Source organism: Erpetoichthys calabaricus, chromosome 2 (genome assembly GCF_900747795.2).
Source record: "Erpetoichthys calabaricus chromosome 2, fErpCal1.3, whole genome shotgun sequence".
NCBI lineage: Eukaryota > Metazoa > Chordata > Cladistia > Polypteriformes > Polypteridae > Erpetoichthys > Erpetoichthys calabaricus.
The window spans coordinates 87,587,024-87,598,917 of record NC_041395.2 but is presented as its reverse complement, the minus strand read 5'-3'; the positions used below and the strand labels follow the sequence as shown (position 1 = coordinate 87,598,917).

The 11,894-nt window shown below is 39.1% G+C and overlaps 1 protein-coding gene across 1 annotated transcript; it reads left to right on the top strand.

Moving 5' to 3' along the window:
- Positions 1 to 4,044: 4,044 nt before the first annotated feature.
- On the top strand, positions 4,045 to 11,522 carry LOC114646069 (protein S100-A16-like). Its single transcript, XM_028794051.2, is given in 4 exon segments — positions 4,045 to 4,289; positions 10,389 to 10,515; positions 11,038 to 11,070; positions 11,072 to 11,522. Coding segments are annotated over 3 exon segments (231 nt in total). The 5' UTR covers positions 4,045 to 4,289; positions 10,389 to 10,437; the 3' UTR covers positions 11,192 to 11,522.
- The last annotated feature ends 372 nt before the right edge of the window (positions 11,523 to 11,894 follow it).

Below are 11,894 nucleotides of genomic sequence, written 5' to 3'. Positions count from 1 at the left end.
GACTAGTCTAATTTCACATGCTCATTGACTATGTTCATTTTCCTCCCTATACAGTAACTATGTAATCTTCTTTAGCTGGCCTCTTCACTATTCAAAAGTACAGGGCATTATGCTTATATTAGTCTCATGAGGCCCACTCTCTGAAACACTTTAATCATAGTCTGTCCATAAATCACTTTCAGGTCCATTGATGATTTTGAATTATTCAAGATTATATGCCAGTAATTTACTTCTGGAATGTGAGCTGGATGTAAAATATTGGAATATTAAGTAAACCCTACAGTATGTCTCTCATATGTTCATCCACTGCTACTAAAGACCTCCCATTGTTTGGTACATTGCCTGGGGAGAACACACATTTCTTGTATGATGCCCAATTATGCGCTAATGCTGTTTGCCTGGCAGATGGGATCATATATGTATGGGAGATGATTCTATGCCACTGACAACACTTCTGGTTTGCCTTTCTTCATCTACTGTCTGCACCCTAAATCACAGGGATGGCCTGGGAGGGCTGACCCCTCCAACAGATGCACTATGTTACCAAAATGAATCTCAATAAAGTATACCTTTTCTTCAAATTTTGTTAAGGCCATAACTAATGTAAATATGTTAATAATCAATAATATTAAACATGGTGGGTCAGTTGTAACACTGTCGTGTCTCAGTAAGGACTCTATGGTTCATTCTTGGGTACTCCCTGCAGAGTTTTCATGTGCATCCGTAATAGTTGGCTCTGGTTTCCTACCACTGTTCCAAAGACATGACATGCAGGTCAGTTGAATTGGCGATGCTAATTGTCCCCTGATGTGTGCGAGTTCACCCTGCGATGGACTGGTGCTCTTGTCCTGGGATTATTTCTGCTTGCACTTGTTGGTTGCTGCGATAGGCTCCAGCTGCCCCTCAGCCCTGGATGAGTGGGCGTAGAGGATGGTTGGATGGATGGATCAATGAATACTATAATTCATCCTTCCCAAAGCAACTCTGCCTTGCAAACTGTCTATTTTTAAAATGGACAGAGAAATATTCTGTAAAATTTCAATTACAGATTTCAGATTTAGATTGAGAAATGTTATTTCAACTTGTATATATCTTGTTGAACACGGGAGCAACTCAATTACTCCGGAGGACTCACCCTCAAGACCGGCGAGAGAAGTGGGAGTCAAGGGAGTGGATGATTGGCTACGCCCCTTGAATCACCATGGGATGGGCGATGGGGAAACAAGCAGGACTGAAGATTGTCTGCACCTGTTAGAAGGCGTTTCTCCATGATGTGAGAAATGAATATCATAAACTGCATAGACATCAGTTTTAACAGAAAGCACCAGGGGCTGTGATTTTGATGAGAAGATTCGTGCCATGTTTTAATCTCGTTTTTAGGGATTTGTTTATTGGATTTTAACCTCCACTGAACACTTTTTTATGTATTTTTTATAGAAGAGTTGACACACTGCACTAGATATTTGGACACTATGATTAGTTTTTGGATTTTAATAAAAGCACTTTATCACTTTTACACCTACCCCTTCTCTGGATGTATGTGTCCTCATCTGCCCGTCTCATCTTGGTAACGTTTTTAACAGTGGTTCAATAGGATCCTGGAAGGAACTGGCCAACCCACACAGTCACATTCTAGTGACAAGATCACCAACTACAGTCGGCAAATCTGACATACTCTCTGCCTAGAGGTCACATTATGTGATTTCACTTTAAGTGCCAGAATACATTTCATTTTCTAAGTGCTTACTTTTGCCATTATTACACTAAGTGGACAAACAAACATATAAAAGAAGTTTTCTATCATTTACAAGATACAAGAAGTTTATTGTCATATACACAGTAAAAACACATGTTAAAACCATGTCATGAAATTCTTACTTTGCTTGCTCAGCCTTCATAGACAAAGACAGAAGGACAAAAGAAGTATAAAAACAAATAGCAATTACAATTCTAAGATTACAAAATAAGGTGCACAGTGCCTGATGACGTACAGCAGCAGTCAGTACCATTGATGAGGCTATGAGTTGTGGTTTGGATTGACTTTAACTTTTAGCATTGTTGAGGAGTCTGATTGCTTGTGGAAAAAAAACTATGTGTCAGTCTTGTGGTGCGTGATTTCACACTCCTGTAGTGTCTCACTGAGGGTAACAGCGTGAAAAGCGTGTGTTGTGGATGAGTATTGTCTTTGATTATGTTGCGCGCCCCTCCAGATGACCCTACTAGTGTAGATGTCCTGTAGGGAGGAGAAGGTTGCTCCAGAGATGTGCTATGCAGTTTTAAGTACACGCTGGAGTGCCTTCTTTTCCTGCAAGGAGCAGTTACCGTGCCATACAATAATAGAGCAGGTGATAACACTCTCTATTGTACCCCTGTAGAAATTGGTGAGAATTTTGGTTGGCATGCCAAATTTCTTCACCTTCCTCAGAAAGAACCGTCTTTTGTGAGCTTGGTTAATGAGGTGTTGTGTATTGTAAGACCAAGTCAGGTCCTCGCTGATGTGAGTTCCAAGGAATTTGAAGATTTTTACTCTCTCCACCTCAGCCTCACTGATGTAAATGGGAGTGTGCTTCAGCTTCCTCTTCCTTGGGTTGATAATCATCTCCTTGGTTTATCTGTATTCAGGCAGAGGTTGTTTTCCTGACACCAGGCCACAAGTCCTGCCACCTCTGTCCTATGTTCTGCCTCCACCCTGCCTGTAATAAACCCTATGACTGTAGTGTCATCAGCAAATTTAATGATGCTGGTGTTGTTCTGAGAGGCCACACAGTCATAAGTAAACAGGGTGTGGAGCAGCAGACTTAGCACACAGCCTTGGGGGCAGCCAGTGGCAATTGTTCTTGTGCCTGATGTCTGGTTTCCCACTCTGACTGACTGGGGTCTGTCTGTAAGGAAATTCAGCACCCAGCTGCAGAGGGATGATGTCAGTCCAAGGGAGACAAGTTTATTGCACAGTTTCCATGGGACAACTGTACTGAACGCTGAGCTATAGTCAATAAAACAGCATTCTTACATACAGTATGTGTCCCTTTTCTCCAGGTGTGTGAGGATTGTGTGGATAGCAGCATTGACTGCATCATCAGTGGACCGATTTTGGCGGTATGCATACTGTAGGGGATCGAGGGTTGCTCTCATTTAAGAATCATTATCGATATTTGTGTGCTTTTTCATAATGTCAAAGTTTTACATGTGTTAATGTAGGTTAGATTTACTTCATATTGTAATTTATATTACAATTTATGACATTTGACATGGGATGTCATGTTATTATTTTTATGGTTAGTCTGGCACCCCCCAAGCCTATATGTTAAACTCTGCCTATGCCGTCAGTATGGATGACAATAAAGGGTTTTTCTCCAGTGTATTCTAAAATTGTCTATCTTATCCTTGTTTTCTGACAATTAATATATTTATCATTTAACACTATTTTTTCATAATGTACATTCAACATAAATACAGTTTGAGTTGTAATGTTGTTACGGTAATTGCATTTCAAAAAATCAGATTAAAGTTGGTCACTGTTCAAAGCTTTACTTAAAAAAAATAACCGATTGACCATCTGTCGTTTTGCTTAAGTTTCAGGATTTAAATGGTAGAGCCCGTCAGGCGCAACACTGGAACCCACCCTGGACAGAATGCCAGGTCACTGTAGGGGGCACGAATGTACTCTCATATTGCTCTCATTTATTGATGCCAATTGACGTGGGCGGAAAAAAACAATGAAATGGAGTTTAGTGTGAATGTGCAAACTCCGCAGTCCGCATAGAATGTGTGCAGGTTGGGATTTAGATCCACTCTTCGCCGTCAAAGCTGTCCAACTTTTAAGTGTTGGATTTCTACGAAACGTATTGTACTGTACAGTACGAGTTCCTGTTTATCAATGGCTGTTCGTGTCGCTATATGCCAGTTTACAAAGTCCAGGCGATGACTTTGTAAAAGCCCAGTTTAAAGTTCTTGTTAAACGGTTTTCGGACCCGCCCTGGTGCGTTCCTGAGCCGACATGTCACCGCGCCGTACTGAGCATGTCTGGCATGTGGGCGCGGGGCCTTTCAGTTCACGATGGGCTGTCGTATGCCATTGCCAAACTCTGCCTCTTCCTGCTTTTTTTCCCCAAAGGAACCGTTTCCTCACAGTGAAAAATATCAGCCATTTCAGCCAGCACATTCACAAAAAAAGTAACGAAAAATTTCGCGTGGGGGCGACTTCACTTCAGTCGTTATTGCTCCGGCCGCGTCCTAAGTCAAGCTTAAGGCTGAGACGCCCACCTCGGCGGAAAGGTTCGAACTCGAAAGGTAAGAAGGAGTTGGAGCGCGGGGGGCCTTGTGAGGAAAAAGTAAATCCATCTAAACATACACATACTTACAGACAAACATTCGTTTTCAAACTCGTTTAGTCCGCATCACGTTCACGTTAGCGCTTGGCGCAAGGCAGGAGCAACCTGGGCAGGGCGCTATAGTGCAGAAAGGGCGCACACCCGGGCGGGCACACCCACACACCGATTTATTGGGTGGCCAATCCAGCTACCTGGCACGCCTATGGCACAATATATAGAAGACTAAAACATGAAAAAGTGCGAAAAGGATGACAGTAGACTGACATGGTGAACGAGTGTGCCCAGCAGCACATTGTTCCGATGGATTACATTCTTCGTTAAACGATCTTTCATTAACCTGCCTTTTCTAGGACAATCACGGTGAACCGGGAGAAATGGCAATATTCACCCGTGAATGATTTACCGTTCTACTGTTTGGCACCCCCAGACAACCGCAGCTACTCATTCCCACCCAAACAGTTCAACGTCAATGAAATGCCTTTGAACAGTTGAAGAGCGGACAACAAAACAAACTCCATATAGAGAGCTATAAACCTGTACCACTCATCTCTGACTGTTAAAATGGAAGTCGTGGTCTGTTGTTAAAATGCAGAATCAGAGTTTACGTTCAACATTTCAAGGAATACACTGTTGGGACAAATAATGCTGTAGTATATTTAAGTATATATGACAATTGCACACTAGGACAATTTGTTTTGGGGGCCCCCAAGAAGGCGGGGGCCCTAAGCTATAGCTTGTGTAGCTTATACGTAAATCCTGCACTGAATACACACTTGGAATACTATACAGAAACACACAAAAAACAAAGCTGAACACAAGGTCCATCCATCCCTCTTCTAGACCGGCTTATGCTGAATGGGGTAGCTGGAGCCCATCTCGGCAACCACCAGGTGCAAGGCAGGAACAATCCATGGACAGGAAGCCAGTCCATCACTGGGTGAAAACATTCTGTATATACATGGGGGGTTCGTGTTGTGCACATGATAGACACAATAATAATAATAATAATTCATTACATTTATATAGCGCTTTTCTCAGTATGAACAGTGGCCACTTTATCAGATTTTTCAAATGCAATTAACAGCATTACGGCTTAAGCTGTATTGATGTATTAAGTGTAGATTATGACAAATGAGTATTAAATGACACTGTATCAGGCAAGCAGAATTGAGGCAAAGGAAGTATATTAATTGTAAAAGGACTAACCATAAAAAATCAGATGTCGAGTGTCATAAATTGTAAGCAATTTAAAGTTACTATATGAAGTAAGTCTCACTAACATTAACACATTTAAAACTTTGAAATTACAAAAAAGTTCACAAATATCATTAACAATATTTAAGTGACAGAAAACTTTTCTTACGTAAGTTTGGTTGACTACTTTAGTGCAGTGGTTCCCAAACTCGATCCTGGGGACCCACTGTGGCTGCAGGTTTTTGTTCCAACCAATTCCTGTTTTTCTGAGCCTAATTAAGTGAGTCATTATTTCCCAGTTTCTGTGTTTTGGAGTCAACGTTGAAATTACAAACTAAGTTTGGTTGATTTTTATTAAAATGTAATAAGCAGTTATATGGTGACTATGTAGGTTTAAGTCGTTAACAGTATTTTCAACCTAATTTTCATTCTGCTTTTCCGGGTGTTCTGATTATTTCATTGATTATTTACTAATTGGTGAGTCTGACACTGAAGTTGCTACTGCTTTCATCATCCCAGGTGCTGGTTGTTAATTGTCACTATTAATAGGGGAAAATAATAGGAAAACAACAAAAGAAAGTTAAGCATTTGTAGGTTTAGAAAAAAAACAGAAATATTTCTAAATGTCTTATGAATGTAAAAAACATACTATTGTGTTTTTCTGAATGCAGAATAAGAGAAGAGTAAAAAAGACCAGCTAATTAAATGAGATGTTAACAATTATTATCACCGATTGTGAATCTGGTTGGAACAAAAACCTGCAGCTACAGGGGGTCTCCAGGACCGAGTTTCAGAACCACTGCTTTAGTGTATTTATTGCAAAATCTGTACTTTCTTATTTTTAACAAATTAGAAAGTGTAGGCATGGAGCAACATTCCACTGCATTCTGGGACTTAAGTTAATTGTAAATGCATCATTTGTACTGATGGATCTTGGTATTCATTTTTATCCTCTACACAAACTTTTCCAGGTTAAATGGCAGCTGGAGGCTATTCCAGTAATCAGCAGGATCAACCCCTGGACATAGCACCTGCCCATCATAGAGTGAACCTGCACACATGTGAGGACAATTTAGCATTGCCAGTCCATTTAACCTGCATGTCATTGAACTATGTGAGGAAACCAGTGCACTCAAAGGAAACCCACGTAGACACAGGGAGAATATGTAAACTCGCATGCATAGAGCATCCTGGATGTAAATGCATGAACTATTAACAAACAGGGAAGAAACTTCCAGTGTTCTAAGTACAAGTCTCATTTGCTGGTGCAGATTGGCAGTTAAATAATTAATATTCTCAGATTGTTTAAACCAGTGATGCCCAACCTACGGCCCCCAGGCCATATCCGGCCCGTGAAGGTGGTTACATATGGCCCGCTCTTTTATTCCTATATTTACATAGTTATTTAGTGATTTATGACTGTATGCTAATATTAGAATAACTTTCAGTCGGAGACGATCCCTGATAGCGCCGGGAGGGTCGCTCTTTACTTAACTCTAACTGTTTTCAGAAGCCAGACGAACAAATTTTGTTAATTCTTTCTTATCTGTGGTGCTAATGGGGTCTGGTATGTCTTCCCCCACCCCACGCCCCTCCTACCTTCGAATAATGACCAACCCACGTTGACTCAACATCATTTAGGAACGTTGAGGAATGGAGCAGAAACTCGCATCGTAACATGTGTGGCGTCCCCCTGTGCCTTACAAGAAATACTACGGGTCATCGTAATTGTGATATTTTCCCGTGTCAGACAGTTCGCCTTCAGCATTTGATTTGAGCGGATGGTGCTATCGGTTTAGCCGTGGAAAATGCCGGAACGGAAGAAACGAAAGGTTGACTTGGAGTGCAGAAATTTTCAGGAGAAGTGGACAAATTTGTATTTTTTTGTACAACAAGATGAGAAACCACTGTGTCTCATCTGCAAGGAGACGGGTTGCAGTATTCAAGGAGCACAATATTAAAAGACACTGTAGAAGAAGAATGTTCTCCTCAGCACCATGTATTTTGTGTGTTTAGTAAATTAGAATTTTTATAATAACTATTTTTCCAACTTGCCAGTGAGAGACGCTTTGGCTTATGAACTAACAAAAATATGTTATTCCAGGGTTCAGGAGAAATAGTGTCCACATGAATAAAATCTAAGCTGTTTCTTGTTTTCCCTTTCTCAGAGTGAATGTTTCAGGGACAAGGTCACAAGGCTGCAGAAAGTACATGTAGTTTATGCAAAGGCATCTCTCCTGTGCTTAGCTTCCAAAACACAGAAAATGCTTAGCTCAACAGACATATTGTTTAACTTTACTGTTTTGATAAGGATGTTCTTTATGTCTTATTAATCATGAGATGCTGAAGTATAAAAAACCCCTCCTGGCTTTTGATCAGGGTTCAATTGAGCTTTGCGGCAACAAGTTATGCTCTTTTGAATCTCTACTTACTGCGACTCCGAATGAATAAATAAAGAGAATTGAGAAAATATTATCTGTCTGCTTTTCAGTGTGCCTTTTTCGTCCACAACACTATGAAACTAAACACAAAACAAAGTATGTTCAATGTGTTGGTTGCCGCGTGAAGAGAAGATTGCCAGTTGCGTGAAGAGGTTGGTGGATTAACAAAACTGTTTAATAAAAGAAGAAAAGAAAACGAAGCAGCAGTTCGAGTGAGTTTTTGGGTTGCTCACATATTGAGTAAGGAAGCCAAACCATTTTCCAAAGGTGAATGTGTGAAAAAGTGCATTCTTGCAGTGGTAGAAGAACTGTGCCCAGAGAAAAAGTGCAATTGAGACTGTTAGTTTGTTTCGAATGACAATCACAAGACGAGTTGAAGATTTGGGAAGAGATCTTCTGCTGCAACTGAAGACGAAGGCGGGTCAATTTGAAATGTTTTCAATTGCTGCTGATGAATCTACAGATGTGACAGACACTGCTCAATTGTTGGTGTTTATTCGTGGTATAAACACTACTTTTCAAATTACTGAGGAGTTGGCGGCAATGAAAAGTATGAGTGGAACAACTACTGGGGAAGACTTGTTCAGAGAAGTATCACAAGTGATCGACGACCTTGGGCTCGACTGGAGTAAACTTGTAGGAGTGACTACGGATGGTGCAAAAAGCATGGTTGGACAGCACAATGGGTTGGCTTCCAGAATAAGTCAAAAAGTGCTCGCATCAAATGGTTCTCGACCATTACAGCTCCACTGCATAATTCACCAGCAGAATCCTGTGGAAAGCAATTGAACTTAAAACATGTCATGAAGGTCGTTGTTAAAACTGTGAACTTCATAAGATCGCATGCGCTTAATCACAGGACTTTCAGAGAATTTCTCAACGAAATTGAATCTGAGTATAATGACATCGTATATCACAGTGAAGTTCGTTGGTTGAGTTGAGGCAAAGTGTTAAAACGTTTTTTTCACCTGCGGCACGAAATAGATATCTTCATGACTGAAAAATCAAAGCAACTTCCTGAGCTAAGCGATCCTAGTGGCTATGGGATTTAGCAATTTTGTGCGATTTAACGCAATATTTGAACGAACTCAATATAAAACTGCAAGGAAAAAACAAGCTTATCTGCCATGTGTATGCGGATATAAGTGCATTTCAAGCTAATTGAGACTTTTCATGCAACATGCTGAAAGGGAGCAATTGGTGCATTTTCTGACGTGTACTGCACTACGACAGGCACAGATGAACGTTCACTTCCCAAAAGAAGAATGGTCCAACTTCTGAAGCTGCTGAGTGAAAATTTTGAGGAGAGGTGTGCAGATTTCCATGACCTCGGGAGAGTGAAATCCGTTTGTTTGAAAATCCGTTTTCAGTTGACTTTTCCACTGCGCCAACTGATTTACAACTGGAACTGATCGAGTTACAATGTAATACGTCTCTGAAGGATAAATTTAGAGAAAAATCTCTACCAGAGTTTTATGCTGAACTGTTACCAGTGATCTTTCCAATTTTGCGAAAGGAAGGACTGAAAATGACCACAGCGTTTGCGAGCACATACGTCTTGAACAAACTTTCTCCGTGATGAAGAGAGCAAAAACCGGGTCACGTTCTCGCATTACAGACGATCATCTTCATTCTGTGCTAAAGATCAATGTGACAAATCTTGACCCAAACATTCCGAAAACTGGTTTCTGAAAAACTACTGCAGACATCGCACTAATAAAATAAGCATTGGATGGTGAGTCCACCAATTATTGATTTTTTCATTTCTTTTCTCATGTTTCGGTAACTAGAATAATTTTAAATATCCATATTTAATTTCGCATACGTTGTGGCCCGCAAAATTCACAGCAAAGTCAAGTTTGGCCCCCATATTATGAAAGGTTGGGCACCACTGGTTTAAGCAAAGAGTTCTGAAGAAACCACTCTTTCAGTCAGTTAGTGTTTCTTTTGTCTACCATGTAAAGCATGCATGTTCAGTAAATGTAGTTTAATACTAGTCCACTCTGGAAACAAACTCAAATTCCATAAACCTCAAAGGCATTAGCACTGTATTTGTTTAATATAAAATCTACTTATTCTTCACCCAAAACATCCCCTATTTCACTTTTTAAAACTGTCTCAGTCTTTCCTCACTTTTTATTTTTAACTTTATCATTTTCTATACTCCATATTCCTTTGCAAAAGAAACTAGCATTAGGATTTCTCCTTAATGTCTGAGGAAGATCTAACTCTTTCATAAACACATATGGTTTAAAGGTGGCACTATTTTGACTATTCAGCCAAAAAACCATAGTACCCAGTATGTGGAATTAACATGATTCTGTCATCATGAATACTTCAATTTTATAAATGTACTCAGTTTGAGCTGTAGTGTTTGTGCTGCTTTAAAACTCATTCAAATTAATTATGGATTTCTGTTGTAGTCAAAATGGACACTGCAATCCATACCATGGTTCAGAATCTATAAGAAAAATGCCCGGTGGACACGAGAATCTGGGAAGCCAAGAATTTCACAAGCTCGTCAGCGGTCATCTCCCTAATATTCTAACGGTGAGAATATGGCATCAAAGTTAATATAGTATTAACAATGAGGTATTCAGTCTGTGTCTGTAAGAAAATGTTTTCTTTTTTACTGATAAGATAGACAGTGGAACTTACTATGTACAGCAAACATGCAGTCATTCAAAGCCAGTTTCATTAGTAAAAAATACATCCTAAGTTTTAACAGTGAAGTCATTTTGGTTGTCTCTTCATCATCACCCATCTTTATAAAATCTGAAATTATTCTAATAATAGATTATTAGACTGAAGAATTTATAAGTGAAATGTTGCAGCAGGCTGTTCTGAACTGTATATTTTCATCCCAGAATTTCACTTGATGATGTTTAGTCTTAAAATCATCCAAGTTATGTTTCAGTTGAAACAGTCATTCTTTATGTTATAAATTATTATATTTTATTGACTTAATCTTGTTTTTAGATGTGATTATTTGGCATGTTTAATTAACATACAGTATCTCTGTTAACTATAATTTTTTCCTTCTCAAATTAACATTTTCTATTTTGTACCTAGAGCTCAGATTGTAAAGAGGCGGTCGAACAAATGAAAACAGCAGCTAGACAAAAACAAAGACGGAAAAATTAGTTTTGAAGAGTACATGACACTTATTGGAACTCTTGCTTGTATGTTGAGCAGACAGAGGATGGCACAACTGGAGCAGGACTAGATCATTTAAGGCCAGCAGCACTATGTTTTGCTTTTCTTTTAATAAAATATTTTGAAACCACTATTATTTTCTGTTTAACGTAATGAAATCCAATAGGCAGGCACAAATTGACTTAGTTAATACAACAGTTTATAGGGAGTTTGTGCTTGTGTATTTGCATTGTACAGATAATTCATTCACATAATGAACTTAAAGTTTTCATTATGGTAATGTTATATTTAGTAGAAGGGAAAATCTGAAAAACATATTCCTTCATATCTTTTCTCCCATACATGAGAATGTGCATAAGGAACTCAATATTAATAAGCAAATAAATGTATTTTATAGAATGGAAACAGCAAATTTCATTGTCAGTTTATTCATATGTTATAAAATACATCTGTAAATCAAATCAAATTGAAAGCTTTTTTGATCTTGGCAACTTGATAACTGAATAAATGAGACAAAGAATTTATTTTATTTTATACTGAGAGCAGAAGTGAGAAAATTAAGATCAGGAAATAAAAAGACCAGGAGAGGAAAACACTTAAATAGCTTGGTATTAAGCAATAACATATGAGGGCATATAAAGTAGATAGTTTCATTAAACACTGCAATAGTAATGACATTCAAAGACCGGAGACCATTAATTTGTGCTGTGATAGCTAGTGAACAATGTTACAGCCATGGACGGCAGGACCGTTACATGCCTAAAAGTTCTCCA